General features: G+C 40.0%; 2 protein-coding genes across 2 annotated transcripts; both read left to right on the top strand.

Annotated features, from left to right (window-relative positions):
- The first annotated feature begins 12,793 nt into the window (after positions 1 to 12,793).
- On the top strand, positions 12,794 to 13,292 carry LOC110925469 (disease resistance protein RPV1-like). Its single transcript, XM_022169421.2, has one exon. It carries the CDS (start codon positions 12,807 to 12,809, stop codon positions 13,290 to 13,292), a length of 486 nt encoding a protein of 161 aa, XP_022025113.2. The 5' UTR covers positions 12,794 to 12,806.
- Positions 13,293 to 13,781: 489 nt separating this feature from the next.
- LOC110925486 (TMV resistance protein N-like) lies at positions 13,782 to 16,589 on the top strand. Its single transcript, XM_022169437.2, has 3 exons — positions 13,782 to 14,921; positions 15,009 to 15,302; positions 15,399 to 16,589. Exons 1-3 carry the CDS (start codon positions 13,893 to 13,895, stop codon positions 16,587 to 16,589), a joined length of 2,514 nt encoding a protein of 837 aa, XP_022025129.2. The 5' UTR covers positions 13,782 to 13,892.
- Positions 16,590 to 17,625: the final 1,036 nt, after the last annotated feature.

Raw genomic sequence — 17,625 nt, 5'->3', positions numbered from 1 at the left:
TCATTTGGTCTTCGCGTTCCCAAGTAAACTCGGGTCCACGTTTAGATTCCCAGCGAACTTTGACCAAAGGAATGCGCTTGCGTTTAAGCCACTTGATTTCACGTTCCATGATTTCCACCGGTTTCTCAACAAATTTCAGTGTTTTATCAACACGAATTTCGTCAAGTGGTATGTGGAAGTTCTCATCAGCTAAACACCTCTTGAGATTGGACACGTGAAAAGTTGGATGAACATTTCCAAGTTCAGGAGGTAACTCAAGTCTGTAGGCTACCTTACTGATTCTTTCGACAATCTTGAATGGTCCAACGTATCTAGGTGCAAGTTTTCCTTTCTTTCCAAATCTGATCACACCTTTCCAAGGTGAGACCTTAAGTAATACACGATCACTGACTTGAAAATCCAAGGGCTTGCGTTTTAGGTCCGCGTAACTCTTTTGACAGCTTCTAGCTGTCTGAAAGTTATCACGAACTTTCTTTACCTTATCTGTTGTCTCTAAAATGAGGGCAGGTCCAGTAAGTTAAGCCTCGCCGATCTCATTCCAGCAGACTGGTGAACGACATTTTCGACCATAGAGAGCCTCGAAAGGAGCCATGTTGATGCTGGAGTGATAAATGTTGTTGTAGGAGAATTCAATCAACGGAAGATGTGAATCCCAACTACCACCAAAATCGATCACACAAGCTCTAAGCATATCCTCCAGTGTCTGGATTGTTCTTTCAGATTGACCATCCGTTTGCGGATGATAAGCTGTGCTCAGATTAAGTTGGGACCCCATAGCAGATTGCATGGTTCTCCAAAAATGAGAAGTGAAACGAGCATCTCTGTCAGAAATGATGTTAAAAGGAACACCATGTCGAGCTACAATTTCATCCACGTAGATTTGAGCAAGTTTGTCAGCAGAAAAATCCTCACGGATTGGCAAGAAATGCGCTGATTTAGTAAGACGATCAACAACTACCCAGATGGCATCGTGACCTTTCTTTGTGCGCGTGAGTTTAGTAATGAGATCCATGGTAATGTTTTCCCATTTCCAAACCGGGATCTCTGGTTGCTCCAATAAACCAGAAGGACGCTGATGTTCAGCCTTAACCTTAAGACAAGTAAGGCATTTTGATACATATAAGGCAATGTCTTTCTTTATACCATGCCACCAATACTGAATACGAAGATCCTTATACATTTTATCTGAGCCAGGATGAATAGAAAAACGAGACTTATGGGCTTCATCCATAAGCAAGGTACGAAGATTATCTTGGCTTGGGACCCACAGACGGTCCATGAAGTAATACGATCAATTGTCCTTCAGTTCCAGATCAGGTGTTATGTGATAAGGAAATTCCTTATCCATCAAACCTTGCGAAACCCAAGATTGTTGAGCTTGAGAAATACGGGCTTGGATATCGGATTGAGCTTGAATAACAGATTGGACACGAACACAATGAAGCTTAGTACGTTCCTTGCGACTCAAAGCATCGGCTACGACATTCGCCTTACCAGGATGGTAGCGAATCTCGCATTTGTAGTCGTTTAGAAGTTCAATCCAACGTCACTGTCTCATGTTGAGTTCTTTCTGATTGAAGATATGCTGAAGACTTTTGTGGTCAGTGAAAACCACACATTTTGTACCATACAAATAGTGTCTCCAAATCTTAAGAGCAAAGACAACTGCACCCAACTCAAGATCATGAGTGGTGTAGTTTTTCTCATGTATCTTCAACTGCCTTGATGCGTATGCTATGACTTTGTTTCTTTACATCAAGACGCAGCCAAGGCCTAATTTAGATGCATCGCAATAAACTACGAAATCATCATTGCCCTCCGGCAATGTTAGGACAGGCGCGTCGCAAAGCTTTTGTTTCAAGTGTTGAAAAGCTTCATCTTGCTTGAATCCCCAATCAAAGGGCTTGTTCTTCTGAGTTAGAGCAGTTAGAGGAACTGCAATCTTCGAGAAGTTCTCAATGAAGCGGCGGTAATAACCCGCCAGACCAAGAAAAGAACGAACCTCAGTAGGGGTAGTAGGTGTATCCCAATCCTTAATCGCACTGATTTTGGAGGGATCTACATGAATACCTTGTTCGTTGACAATGTATCCTAAGAATTGAACTTCTTTAAGCCAGAATTCACACTTGTAGAATTTGGCGAAAAGTTGCTCTTTCTTTAGGAGTTCCAAAGTAAGACGAAGATGTTGCTCATGATCAGCTCGCGTCTTAGAATATATCAAAATGTCATCAATGAAAATGATGATGAACTTATCCAAATAATGTTTGCAGACCCTATTCATCAAGTACATGAAAACAGCAGCAGCATTAGTCAAACCGAATGGCATGACTGTAAACTCATAATGTCCATAGCGAGTGCGGAACGCTGTCTTGGGAATGTCTTCTTCATGCACACGAAGCTGGTGATATCCAGATCGTAGATCAATCTTTGAAAAATAAGAAGCGCCTTGCAATTGATCAAAGAGATCATCAATGCGAGATAGGGGATATCGATTCTTGATGGTAAGCTTGTTAAGCTCACGATAATCGATACACATCCTAAAAGATCCATCCTTTTTCTTGACAAAAAGAACGGGAGCACCCCAAGGTGAAAAGCTAGGACGGATAAAACCTTTGTCAGAGAGCTCCTGAAGCTGCTTAGATAATTCTTGCATCTCAGACGGTGCAAGACGGTATGGAGCTCTAGCAATGGGATTTGCACCAGGTACGAGATCAATGCGAACTCGACTTGGCGTGCTGGAGGTAGACCAGGTAACTCTTCAGGGAAAACTTCAGAATAATCCCGAACGATAGGAATATCTGAAATAGACTTACCTTTGCCTTTATCTGCTGTAACATGTGCTAAGAAAGCCACATATTTCTTCCGTAGATACCTCCGTGCTTTAAAACAAGACATGAGTTTGAGACCACCGGTAGGCTTCTCACCACGAACCTGTAGGATCTCGCATGTCGACGACGGCACACGAACAATCTTCTCAGAACAAACTATCTCTGCGCGATGCTTAGATAACCAATCCATACCCATAATAACGTCGAAGCTTCCAAGTTGCATAGGCGTGAGGTCAATAGGAAAAATATGGTCGTTAAGGTTCAACTGGCAGTCGAGTAGAACAGAATTAAGAACAATGGGTTCACCACTGGCAACCTCTACTGTCAAAGGTTTACCTAGTTTCGTTCTAGACACGCAAAGCATTGGCTCAAAATTCAATGACACAAAAACTCTTGTCGGCACCCGAATCAAAAAGAACAGATGCAGGCTGATTATTAATAAAGAACGTACCGTTCACCACTTCATTGTCTGCTTGTGCCTCTTGAGCATTCATGTTGAAGACTCGCCCTCGAGCCTGAGCCTGATTCTGATTCTGGTTCTGGTTTGCTAGCCTTGGGCACCGGTTTATGTAGTGGGTCAGATCCCCACAGTTATAACAAGCACCTGGTAGGTAGTTTGGTCGTGCAGCCTGACCCTGTTGCTGAGCAGGAGGCTGAGCAACTTGTTGAGCAGGGTTCTGAACTGCGTGATTTTGGGCAAACCGACAAACATCGGCAAGATGACCTGACTTCCCACAGTTAGTACAGAAATGGCACTGATGTTGTGGCTGATGGTGACTGTTGCATCGATTGCACAAAGGTGCACTTCCTGAATAGGGCTTCTTTGGTGGAGGCTGTGCGGCTTGGTTGGGAGCTGCCTGGTTAGCTTGGGCAGTGATAGCAAAATTTTGGGAAGCCTTACACTTCCTTGACCCCATTGAGGAACCAGAATCCTTTCCCTTCTTGTTTTGACCTTTCTTGCTATCTTCCTTGTCAGCCGACTGTTTCTTGCCCTTGTCACCCTTCCTGTGTAATTTATTCTTTCGAATCTGCGACTCAGTCAGTGTCGCTGATAACTCGATTGCCTGACGGAGTGTGGTAGGGTTGCTACCAGTGATAATGTCTTGTACCGAGTCAGGCAGGCCGTCGATGTACCGTTCGATAACCTTGTCGAGTGGGGCGACCATAGTCGGGCAAAGTATACTCAACTCCTCAAACCTATCAGTGTATGCCCTGTGCTCGCCACTATCTTGCTTCAAATCATCAAAATCCTTCTCTAACGCTCGTTGTTCATGACGAGGACAAAACTCCCTCATCATAAGAGCTCTCAGTTCAGCCCATGTCTGTGCTAGAGCAACATCTGCACCACGGTCTCTCATTACCCCATTCCACCATGTAAGAGCCCTCTTCTGAAACACGCTCGAAGAAAACTCGACCTTGCGATTGTCCGGACACTGCACGTGGCGAAAAGTATTCTCGATGCTCTCGAACCATTGAAGAAGCCCAGTTGCTCCCTCAGAAGCACTAAACTTGAGTGGTTTAGCCGAGTTAAAGTTCTTGAAATTGAATGTACCATTGTTGTTGTTGTTGGCTTGGTTCCATTGAGCAAAGAGATTTGGGAATTGAGCAGCCATCTGCTGCGCAATAATTTCTGCCAGCTCGGCAGTTGCTATCTGGTGTTCGCGTCGAGGAGGCATTCTAAAAGAGGAAAAACATGAAAGGAAACGAGTGAGATGATTGGATGAAGAGAATGAGATGAAACAGAATCAACAAAAGCAAAGATGGTGGTTATGCATCGCAAAGCAAACAAGCGACACGAATTGTCTAGTCAAAGTAAGTGGGTCAAAATAATGTATCGCGAAGACATGTTAGCCTATAAGTGAACACTCACCCCAAGAGTTCCCAGGTAAGAGTGACTGGTCCGATTATGTGGATTTGTACGAACACTCTAGCCTTAGACAGAAAACCCAGGGTACAGGCATTCACTCTTCCAGTTCGCACGTGTTCACACTATTAAAACCCGAAAACCTTGACGAGATTTTTGAAAATTCAAAGGGGTTCAAAACCTTATAACAGAGGGTTCAAAACCTAGTAATCAATCATCCTCGAACAGACGATTAATTTTCAAAGCGGATTCGGAAGCGAAGTTCCCGTTGTGGTTATCACCTAAGGATAGGTGAAGTGCATGTTTTAAAATCTAAACACAAGATAAATTGTGTTAGGGTCCTAGAAAGTTATAGTCTAGGTCAAAGCATTACTAATAACCTAATTCCCTATAACCATTGGCTCTGATACCAACTCTTCTGTCACACCCCGGCCGCGTATAACATGCAACCGCGGCGGAAACGCCGGGGAGTGTTGAGACAGAATTAAATTGTTTCATAACCATGGAAATCAAAGTTACATTTTATTTATTAAACAAGCGTAGTACATTGTCTTAAACAGGAAAACAAAGAGTTTATAACATAATTAACTAAGACTATCTTCATTTTTAGTCTCTAAGGCACAGGTCCGCCCTAGTGTCATGATCATCATCCTATGGAATAGCTCTTCAAAACACATGTGAAAGTAGGTACGTCAGCATAAAAATGCCTGTGAGATACATAGGTTTTGTGAAAATGGGATTCATGACTTGAGTTTAAAGAAATGTTTAATAACAGGCAGTCATGAACCTTGTAATTTGTCTTGCTTTGTAAACCATTTGAAAAACGATAATATCAGATGATATGTATAGATAAGTGTAAGGTTAAACGAGTAACCAAGTAAAATGAGTTGAATAAGATAAGTTGTTTGTAAAAATAATGTCTTGTGAAGAGTATGTTATTTGTGTAAAATGTAATGTGTCTAAACTGAAATGACTTAGATAACGCTACGATATGTAATATTATACAAGCATTTATATATGGGAAGTACCAGCGGTGTATCTACCATGTTTGTATCATATTACGTACGCCACGTTACTCCAACCATTTACCCAAACCAAACACCATGTAATTTGTTCATGTATAAATCAATTGTCAAGTGTTATTGTGTAAACCATATCGAAATGTCAATGTTCAATGTAAACCACCAAGTATGTATATCAATGTCAAATGTTTATGTTTAATGTAGATCATGTAATGTGTACCCAAAATATATCTTGTATGGTAAGTGAGATGTATCAACTAAACCATATGTAAAATGCACAAAACAAGGTGTTGAAGTAAAACATGGTTTAAATCAACGTTATGTTTTGTGGAATAATGCATGCTCTACTGATATAAACATTTATGCGGTATTGTGAAATATGCATACATCCAAGCCTTGAGACTGTGGCGATAAACCCTTAAACAAATTAAAGGTTTATCTAAGTTATGTATATCGAATTCGGTCATTCCTTCCATTCCAAACAACCCAGGATTTCAGGAACGGGAGTTGTCAATTCCTATGGTACCACTACCTACTAACGAATGGCGTGATCAATGTTAATGAATGTATTGTTCCATGTTAAACAAACCAAATGTTATACCAAAATGAAGGCATGTGATGTAAACAATTGTACTAAGTATGCACATAATGGGCATAAATAGCATGAAATGCAATGTGAAACAATGTACTAAGTACGCACACAATGGGCATACATAGTATGAAAATGTATTGTAAAGCAATGTACTAAGTACGCACACAATGGGCATACATAGCATGAAATGTATTGTAAAGCAATGTACTAAGTACGCACACAATGGGCATACATAGCATGAAATGTAATGTAAAGCAATGTACTAAGTACGCACACAATGGGCATACATAGCATGAAATGTAATGAAATCATGTACTATAATGTACTAACGAACATAGTAGGTATATGATGTGAAAACATGGAAAGCATGAAAGTAACAAATAGGCACATGTGTTTCACCCCAAAACAGTTTGGAAAACAGTATAAGAGGGGTTCAATGTACTCACCTGAGATTGCTTTGAAGTTCTTGTATAATAACCAAACAATGCTAGAGATCACGGAATATCAAACGGCACCTAATAGGTAGCTATGTTAATATACCGGACCCAAATCGGAAGGATCGGATAGTATGCGGGTTCGTAACCCAAACGAGTATGGAGACTCGTGTAATATGGTTTAACAAAGCCTACATACTAAAATGAAACCTAACCTAAGTGCTTACGGCCCATTACGACCCGTTTAGGTAGCTTATGCTACCTTAACGCGTCGTTCGCGTAGAACGCATTTGGAACGCCTAACATCGTGACCACAAGGTATAACCTCGGAAGGTTACAGCTATGGTCACCTAATGTGTTTGGTCGGATCCTAATGATCGACCAAATGGGTCGGGTTCGAAAGCATAAGCGATGGTTTAGATCGCTTACCTTACGACCCTATATAAGCACTATACTAAAAGTGACGAGCTAAGCATGTTAGAACATGCCTAACTAAGTTTAGAAAACAGGTTTGGCATCAAAACAAACGGCTTTGATGCTCACGAGTAGTTTGGTTACAAAATACGCAAGAATGCGCATTTTGGGCCGAAACTACGACTCGTCACTGAGCCTAGATAACGTGGTAATCAGTAGGTATAGTCACTACAGACTATAACCATCGAGATCACGCTCATGTTATGAAGTTCTAATGAACTTCGTGTTGACCATAGGCTGGTCAATGAATACTTACGGAGGGTCCCCGAATGCTAATCTAGATCAAAAATGGCTCAGGTATGAAACAAAGGTTCCAACTTAGAGCTCTTGATCAGATTTTTGTGGGTTTTACTCAAAAGGGGGGGGGTATTTATAGGAAAAGTAAAGCCGTTAGGATCGTTTCTTGAATTTCGTGCCACGATCTTAAGCGTACACTTGTCACAAAGTTGTGGTGGCTCAAAATGACCCTTAGCTCCTGAAACGGTGAAAGGGCATTGCCCTTTGGTGTGTTTGAAAGGCCAAATTTGCAAGAAAGACAAAATTTCTGTTACTGAAGGTGCCATGCGGCCCGCATCAGGATCAGACAAAACTCAGGCGGGCCGCCTGGCTATGTCTGATCTGCACCAACTTTCAGAATTGGCAGTTTTGGTCCCTGTTGCATGTTTAAGCCATTTCCGACACTTCTAAGGCCCGTAAAGCCAACTTTAAGGCCCTAAAATGATGCCTAAACATTGTGGATATGAAACATGCTCAAAAATGTGTCAGATGTTGGTTCGTTTGGCCGTACGATCGCGATGTCCGGTTAATTACGACGGAATGCGCATAAGCACGAAAAATGATCCAAATGACGCGACGAATGGATTTTTCTCATGCCAAACACTAAGGCATAATATTATAATGCTTACATAAATTTTTGGATGTCCGGATGTATTCAGAACGTAAGTTATGCGCGAAAGTGCAAACTTGTGCACTTTTTGTCACTTTTAGCCCCTGAATGATCCAAAAGTTTGTTTTAGCATACCAAACCCCTCAAAGCCTATTTCTAAGCTATGTAAAGGATATTTATGGTATGTTTAACTTATGGACATGTTCCGGAATGTTCGTTACAGTTCAAATTGGCATACTTTCGCAGTTTGTCAAGTTTAGTCCCTGTAAGCGAATTAACTTGTTTTTGCTATACCAAAGCCTTCAAAACTTATTTCTAAGTTATGTAAAGGTTATTTAAGGTATGTGAGTATAAGATGATGTTCCGAAGTATTTGTCGCATTAAATTGAGTACGTTTATGCGCCAGTTTGCGTATAATTCTCCAGAAAGTGATGTAGAGTTTGAAATTGAACAAAAGTCAAAACATGAAAAATGTAAAACACAACCAAACAAACATTGGGATAAAATAACATTGTTTTATTGATAATTAAACTGTTCACAATGATTACAAGCACAAATGTTACATTTTTTGTGTTTTTTTATTTGTTGAAAATATGCATGTTTATAAAAAAATATTAATAAAAATTAAATAAAAAATAACAAAAGACATTTCAAAGTAGAAAATAAAAATTAAATTCAAACTAGAAAATTAAAATTACATTCAAACTAGAAAATAAAAATTACATTAAACTAGAAAATAAAAATTTTAGAAATCGCATGGCCACCCGTACTTGTTAGCGATTTCGCGCTTTCGGGCGAGAATGAACGGCAACATATTTGGCGGAGTATCGTCGTGCGGCTTGAGGAATGTTTTCATATCTCGATCGTAATTGTAGTTTTTAATCGTCTCGCGTTGTTCCGATATGAGCTCGCGAGCCTCCGACTCTCTTTTCTTCCTCAATTCGATCGCCTCCAATTCCATCGCTTGCTTCGCTTCTTTCATGGCGGTGTACTCTTTGAATTGTGCCGCCAACTCGACCGAGCCTCCCTCGGACGATGCCGCTTGACGCTTGTCTCGCCGTTGTGGTCTTTGTGGCGAGGGGCTTCGTTCATATCCGGTATCGAAGGGTCCATGTCAACGGGCTTTCTTTTATGTGCCGAACCTTCACCTTCCTCACCCAACAATGGGACTTGGGCCCATTTGTCGTGTTTTCAACGACCTCCCACGCCTCGACATGTTGAAAACCGTTCGGAAATCTCTCTTTAAATTCTGTTAACGCGACTTTCATCACGTCAAGATCCTTACATCCGCTTCCTCGTGTGCGATCCTACATATTATAAAAATAATAAGTGTTAGAAAAGTATGAACTTAGTAACTAAAATTAAAAAATATACAATGTTAAAAAAATATAAATTTTACCGCTTGTTGGTATAGGCCGTTGAAAAAGTTTATTTTCGCCAACATCGGGTTCCATTTAGACCGTACTTGATGCACGGTCCGGTTACTTCCGCTGACGGTGGCGTTAAAATAATCTAAAATTTTACGCCAAAAACTATCGCGGTTTTGTTGATTGCCCTTCTTTTTGTTGGTAGAGAAATGTACCCACGCCTTCGCCAACGCCTCTTCTTGGACCTTTGTCCATTTTTCGCTCACCGTTTTTCCCTTTTTATCCCGAGCGTCATCTTCTTCGTTGCCCGCGTCTTCATCCACGTTATATTCATCATCCTCGTTCTCGTCCTCGTCGCCCAAATTTTGAGTTTCGGGCACTACCTCATCGTCCTCGTCGTCGTAAATAGGTAGAGGACGTTCGACATTTCCTCGTGATGGAACTTGTGGGGAACGAAAAACATATGGGTCGAAGGCGGGGGATTGAGGAGGAGCGTCCATTGATAACAAATTTTGAAAATAGCCGAAATTGGCTTGAAGGTTGGGTGGTTGGGTGTTGTAAAAGGAGGGGTGTGAAGGTTGTTGGAAAAAAAACGGGGGTTGTGAAGTGTATCCGAAAGGGGGTTGTGGTTGTGCACTTGCACCGCTCGAACCACCACGAGACGCTTGCGAGCCCCGTCCCTTAGTTTTTTTCTTGGCCTCGCGGGGTTGGTTCCCCATTGCTCGGTTTGAAGTGGGTGTGGTTTGAGAGTATAAAAAATAAGTGAAGTGGGTGTGGTTGGAGAGTATAAAAAATGTGTGAAATTGGTGCGGTTTGAGTATAAAAATTGAGTGAATGGTGTGGTTATTTATATATGTTTTAAAAAGTGATTTTTTTTTTAAAAAAAGTCGACCGTTGAACATGACCGTTCCTCAAAAATCGAGCCCATTCAACGCGGTGAATACCCACCGATCCCCTTCCCCGAATCGGGTCCCCGCGTTGACCCTAAAAGTGGAACATATATTAGGGTATACGGGCACCAGCGGGGAGGGGGATCGGTGACCTAATTCCCCTAGCGGGAACACCGCCGCCATCCCTGCGGTGAGGCAAATCGGGGAGGGGGATCGGGGAGGAGTCACCTCATAAGAAGCACAAGGATCGATGATGTATACGTTGGGCAACGGTCATTTAAAAAAAATCAATTTTAACAATATAAATAACCAACTTAATCTAATTCTTTACCACACCCATTCTCAAACTCACTCTAAAAATCTATCAAATACAACACAAAATGGATTCCAAGTTCCCCTTTTTTTCTCCCCTACCCGACTTTCCCGACGATTAAGATTCATCGTCAAGCGATGGTAGTTTAATTTTCTTCCAAAATCTCATCCAACAAGCGGAGCTACTAGACACGGGATCGTCTAGTAAAAAAAGTTGTCCGTCGAGATCGTGTGGGAGGCCACAAAACACTCATGGCCGATTATTTTGTCGAAAATCCAAAATTTAATGCCGATATTTTTCGTCAGAGGTTTCGTATGTCCAAGTCTTTGTTCCTAAAAATTGTTAGTGACGTGGAAGCGAATAACGAGTGGTTTCAAAAGGGCTTGGACGAGAGAATGAAGAAAAGTTTCACGCCGTTTCAAAAGGTTACTTCTACGATTAAACAACTTACAACCGGTAACCCACCAGACAAAAACGACGAGTATTTAAATATGGCTGAAAGGACATCTCGTGTGTGCCTTGAATATTTCTGCGAGACGGTCTGTACAATGTATGCCGGTGAATTCTTACGTAGACCAACGAGCCACGACGTTGCGCTATTGTATCAGGCTCATGAGGAGAGACATCACATACCTGGTATGTTGGGTAGTCTGGATTGTACACACTTCGTCTGGAGAATGTGCCCCACAGAATTGAGTGGACAATATATGAGAGGCGATCATCAATACCCGACCCGACGGTTATGTTCGAGGCGGTGGCGTCTCAAGATTTGTGGATTTGGCATGCTTTTTGTGGCCCGGCGGGTTCACAAAACGACATCAACGTGCTGCAACAATCTCCGTTATTTCTTACTCAACGAAACGGAACAACGCCAAATTGTCCATTTCAGGTGAACGACCACTTATACAAACGCGGTTATTATCTTACTGATGGGATCTACCCTAACTGGTCCGTGTTTGTGAAGTCTTTTCCATATCCTCACATCCCGAATGAAAAAAAGTTCAAAAGGCAACACGAGGCCGCAAGAAAAGATGTGGAACGAGCGTTTGGTGTGTTAAAGGCGAAGTGGGGAATACTAAATCATCTAATGCGTTTCAAAACGGTGAAAAAGATAAGGTCCATCGTGTATACGTGCATTATTTTACATAAGATGATTATAAAAGACGACGGAAGGGCGATAGCACCGGTACACATTCAAGATCCTCCAGTCGAACCCGTGTTCGATGATACAGCTTATAGCGAGCTCATTGACGAAGAAACGCATTGGAGACTAAAACACGATCTCGTTGAGCATCTCGGACGTTTAGATCTACCTCACCTTGAAGTGAGTTCCGACGACGAGTAGTTTGTTTTTATATTTTTCTAGTTTGAATGTAATTTTTATTTTTCTAGTTTGAATGTAATTTTTATTTTTAATTAAATGAAATGTCTTTTATTAAATTTTATTTAATTTTTATTAATATTTTTTTAATTTATAAACATGCATAATTACAACAAATAAAAAAAACAAAAAAAAGTAAAAAAGCAAGTCCCCTAAGAGAGGAGTGCCGCCATCAAATTGGGGTGTGAGGGAAGTTTAAGAGGGGAGTTGACGTGGCATAACCTGATTGGGTGTGCGTAAGAGAGAGGACTCCCCTAAGAGGGGAGTGCCCCTCTCACCCTTATTTATTTATTTTTTTTAAAGATAAGAGTCCACTTTGTTTGTGAGAGCAACTCCCACACCCCCTAAAGCGGGGGCCCTAGCCAAGTGTGCTCAGACTACGTTCATTTTTATGTAATTTTGTTATAATCTATTATGCTTCATGCTTTTAGGAGTTGGAAAAATTTAACACAGCACAAATATTTATTCTAGGGATTATAAGAAGTGGTAAAATCGGAAAGTTTTTGTGTAACTTCCTATTATTTTCGTTGAAATTTCAGACTATTGAAATCTTATCTTTTTCTTGACCAAACAAGAGGCTGGAGGTAGTCCACGTAATTGCATGTGCTTTTTTTTTTTTTTTTTGGTTTTCCAAACAAAATATCTAACTCCTGATGGTTCTTCATCTCTTTTTCCATACAGCTCACTGAACTTTCCCCCAATCACTCAATATTTCATTCCATTCCATTTGATCGTTGATGAATTCATTCAATTCAATGGCTTCTACTTCATCAGTTCCAAAAAGCTTCAAGTACGATGTGTTCTTGAGTTTCCGGGGTGAAGACACCCGCAAAACCTTTGTTGATCATCTCTATGTTGCTCTTGTGAATAAAGGCATTATTACTTACAAAGATGATGAAACAATCGACAAAGGTGAAAGGATCAAGGAGCGGCTAATCAGATCCATACAAGACTCGAGATTTTACATAATTGTATTCTCCAAGAACTATGCTTCTTCATCGTGGTGCTTAGACGAGCTCGTGGAGATTATCAAGTGCCAGAAGACATCCGAGCATACTGCTTACCCCATCTTCTATGATGTGGAACCCACCGAAGTGCGCCACCAAAGTGGGGCATTTGGGGAAGCCTTTGCAAAACTTGTTGCTAAACATGAAAAGGGTAGCGGGATGTTCTCCTTCTTGAAATTGTTCACAAGGAAGAGGAAGAGGACGTCGGAGGATCTGGTAACACTGCATTTGTAGAAAAAGTTTCTTGATTTGTTAATAATATTAAGAAAGTTTGCATTTCGCCAAACAGGAAAAGGAAGAGGGTGTTGGGAGATATATCCTTCACTTTTGTTTCTTTACACTACTAGAAAAATAAGTATTTTTTATGATCAAATCCATAGCAAATCTGTAGCAAACACCCATTTTGCTACGGATTTGCTACAAAAGTGATGCGTAGCTACAAGTCTCGTCGCTAATTGATTAGCTACGAAAATCATATTTGCAACGGTTTTAGCTACAAGAAGGGACATCGCTATTTTGCTACTTATTTTGCTATGGATATTTTTTGCAATGGAAGATCCGTAGCTAAGCCGTAGCAAAATATGTTCATAGCAAATTCGTAGCAAAGTTGCGACGAAATTTTTTCCATAGCAAAAGTCCGCTGAAACGTGTTTGTGTAGTAGTGTTATAATCTGTTTAATAGGGACATCTCATGTTTCATGTGGGATTCTGAGTAATCTAATTGAATCTTCTTTAACACACAGCCATGAAGCAAGATTCATCCAACAAATTGTTAAAGAGGTTTCGCGAAAGCTACATTTCTTTAATACAAGCATCGATGGAAAATTAGTAGGGATGGAAACCCGGGTAATGGACATGGTTTCATCTTTAGAAATTGATTCTGATGATGTTCGTATGATAGGGATCAAGGGGATAGGAGGTGGTGGGAAGACCACTTTGGCGAGAGCTGTTTATGATTATATATCCACTTGGTTTGAAGGTAAAAGCTTTGTTGAAAATGTAAGAGAAGTTTCTAAAGGCTCTGGTTTGAAGGAGTTGCAAAGACACGTCCTTTCAACTGTGTTAAATGATCAAAGCATTGTTGTACCAAGTGTTTCAGACGGAAAAAATATGATGAAAAAGATGATGGGTAATCGAAAGATTGTTCTAGTTCTAGATGATGTGGATGATATAGGGCAGCTGGAAGCTTTAGCGGGTGAGCCTACTTGGTTTAAGATGGGAAGTAGAATCATCATCACAACAAGAGATGAGCAAGTGTTGAAGGCGCATCGAGTGAACTTTATTCATGATGTCAATCTGTTATCTGATGGGGAAGCTATTTGCCTCTTCAGTAGGTATGCATTTGGGAGAGAGATTCCAAATCAAGGGTATGAAGAGCTATCAAGAATGGTTATACATTATGCTGCTGGACTTCCATTAACAGTTAAAGTTTTGGGTTCATTTCTTTGTGATAGAATTAAGAGTGAATGGGCAGATGCCATCGGAAGATTGAAAACAATTCCTCTTAAAGAAACTCTCGAAAAATTGGAATTAAGCTTTAATGGTCTAGAGAATGATCAAAAAGAAATATTTATGGATATTGCTTGCATACTCAAAGGTAAAAGGAAGAAGGAAGCAATCAGAATACTTGAAAGCCGTGGATTTCATGCTCAGATCGGTCTAAGAGTTCTTGTACAAAAATCCTTGATAACTTTATCTAAGGTTGAACTCTATGATGAAGATGATGTTGAGAAGTTGTTCATGCATGACCATCTAGAAGAATTGGGCAGGAATATTGTTAGGCGTTTGCATCCTGATGAGCCTAGTAGACATAGTCGATTATGGATTAAAGATGAAATTGAAGATATATTGGTTAATGAATTGGTAAGGTTCAAGTTTATATGAAGTGGAAAACTAGAACATTTTTATTTGTTATTACAAAAATTTCATATAAAGTTTTTCTATTTATAGGGTAATCAAGAAACAAAATGTATCAAACTGGAGGATACAGATCTCAATCCAGCAATTATTATGAAAGGTCTTGGAAAGATGAAGGACCTCAGATTTCTTTACGTGAACCCTCGTAATTTCAAAAGGGAAGTTGTCGATGAAGTTAGCCAATACTTACCAGATTCTTTACAATCACTATGTTGGCGTGAATACCCTTTTTGTTGTTTACCTAAAACATTTCGAGCAAATAAGCTTGTTCACCTTGAAATGGCAAGGAGCAATATCTCTCAACTCTGGGAAGGGGGAGAAAGAAAGGTAGAATAATGGTTGATCTGTTGTTTTGCATAATGCATATAATGTTTTATTTTGTATTACACTAATTAATATTCATCTGTTTTTTCCTCATGACAGGTTTTTAATAAGCTTAAATTCCTTGACCTCTCATATTCAAGGTTGAGAACCTTTGACCTTACGGTGACTCCACATCTCAATCATTTAAATTTCCAAGGATGTAAGGACTTTGTAGAACTCCGTATGCCTGTTGAATGTTCGAACCTTAAGTTCCTCAACCTCGGTCGTACTAAGGTGAGTAACCTTAACGTTGGGATGATCCCATATCTCGAGCATTTAGATCTCGGAGAATGTTTTGACTTTGTAGAACTACAAATGCCGGTTGAATGTCTGAACCTCAAAATCCTCCATCTCAGTCTTTCTAAGGTGAGTAACCTTAACCTTGGGATGACTCCACATCTCGAGAAGTTAGATCTTAGAGGATGTGCTGAATTTGTAGAACTCCACATGCCCGTTGAATGTCCAAACCTCAAAATGCTCACCCTCTATATAACTAAGGTAGGTAACCTAAACCTCGGGATGACCCCAAATCTCGAGAAGTTAGATCTTGATGCATGTAATGAGTTCGAACTCCACATGCCCGTTGAATGTCCAAATCTCATACACCTTAAAATCAGGGGTTCTAAGGTGAGTAACCTTAACCTTGAGCTGATTCCGAATCTTGAGATATTAGATCTTTCAAAATGTTATTGTCTGCTAGAAATTCATGCTCCAGTTGGATGTCTAGAAAAGCTTGTCTACTTTAGCTTAGACACTCACTCAAATTTTAAAACTTTTATGTATTACTCACCGAAGAACCAAGCTACATCAAATATAATGGCACAATGTATACATATATGCCCACTGCACCCTAATAATAAATTGCCAAAGTTTGGGTTTGAATTGGAAACAGATGAACCTCTATCCTCATGGATGGGAAATCTTTTCAAGCTTATTTATTCTGGTCTATGCCCTTGCAAAAACCTCGAATGCTGGTCTGCAACTATTTGTGGTTTACAACATTTAAGAGGGCTTGAACTTAAAGGCAGTATTCCTGGGAGTATTTCTAGGGATCTGTGGCAGCTAGAAAGTCTAGAGAAGCTTTCATTGAGGGAGGTAGAGATTCAGCATCTTCCGGATAGCATTTATATGTTGAAACATCTGAAATCACTTGAAATTAGGAATTGTCAGGATATTGAGCAGTTACCAGAAGATATATGCAGATTAGAGTGTTTAGAGGAGTTAGAGCTATGCTATTGCAAATCCTTATGAGATATTCCGAATAGCATATGTAAGATGAAATGTTTAAAACACTTACTTCTTGATAGTTGTTATAACGTTAAGAAATTGCCCGAGAAACTTGAATGTTTAGAATGTTTAGAGAAGTTAGACCTAAAAAAGTGTACATCCCTACGAGACATTCCAAACAACATATGTAAGATGAAATGTTTAAAATGTTTAAATCTCTTTGGTTGTGATAAAGTCGAGAAATTGCCAGAGGAACTTGGGTGTTTAGAATCTTTGAAAGAGTTATATATAGTCGGTGCGGGCATAAGTGGTCTTCCAGAGAGCGTATTTCAATTGAAAGGCCTGCGTATTATTGGGTCTAGAGGTCAGCTTGAGTCGTGTGGTTTTACATCCTTCACAGAATTACACCCAGGAACAAATTTTGACCTGTACGCAGTAGAGCTGTGAAAAACAAGGCACTCAGAACATGAACATGAGTCTCCGAAGGAATGGTTTGGATTAAAAAACAAGTATTCAAAGTCCAGTCTTTGTATATTTAGGTTTGTTATTATGAATGTAACAGGGACTTTCTTTCTGTTGGTAATTTTACATACATTTGAATTTTTTTCAGCCAAAATTTTGGAGCCGTATTTGAGTTATAGCCAGCTATGACTTAGACGTTGTGTTCTGTTTGACTAGTTAGGTATATTTGGATTATCTGTGATGTTTTAGGAATTTAAACATATACTTACATCTTTTATTGAATTATATTTTAGATTCCTAGCTTGTTTGGGTGATATACTTTCATCTCTTCTGTTTTATTTGGATATATTTTGGATTCCTATGTTTTTTCTTTACTTTCTCCTGATTTGATAATTAGAGGTGAACAGAAATAGATAATTAGATGTGAGCAGAAAACTGGTTCGCAAACCGGTCCCTGTTCCAAACGAACCACCCGTTTGACTTCTCCGCTAAAACCGGTTTGGAATTGGTTGATCCAAACTGAACCGATTAAAAATGGTTTAAGACCAAACCGATCCTGTTTTAAAACAGAAACCGGTTCCAAACATGAACCAACTTT

The sequence above is a fragment of the Helianthus annuus genome, chromosome 9, assembly GCF_002127325.2.
Source record: "Helianthus annuus cultivar XRQ/B chromosome 9, HanXRQr2.0-SUNRISE, whole genome shotgun sequence".
NCBI lineage: Eukaryota > Viridiplantae > Streptophyta > Magnoliopsida > Asterales > Asteraceae > Helianthus > Helianthus annuus.
This window is presented reverse-complemented; position numbering and strand designations above follow the sequence as displayed.

Coding starts and splice junctions, on each gene's coding strand:
- LOC110925486 (XM_022169437.2), top strand. CDS start 13,893: ATGGAAACCCGGGTAATGGACATGGTTTCATCTTTAGAAATTGATTCT. Junction 14,922..15,008: donor ATATATTGGTTAATGAATTG/GTAAGGTTCAAG, acceptor TTCTATTTATAG/GGTAATCAAGAAACAAAATG. Junction 15,303..15,398: donor GGGAAGGGGGAGAAAGAAAG/GTAGAATAATGG, acceptor TCCTCATGACAG/GTTTTTAATAAGCTTAAATT.
- LOC110925469 (XM_022169421.2), top strand. CDS start 12,807: ATGGCTTCTACTTCATCAGTTCCAAAAAGCTTCAAGTACGATGTGTTC.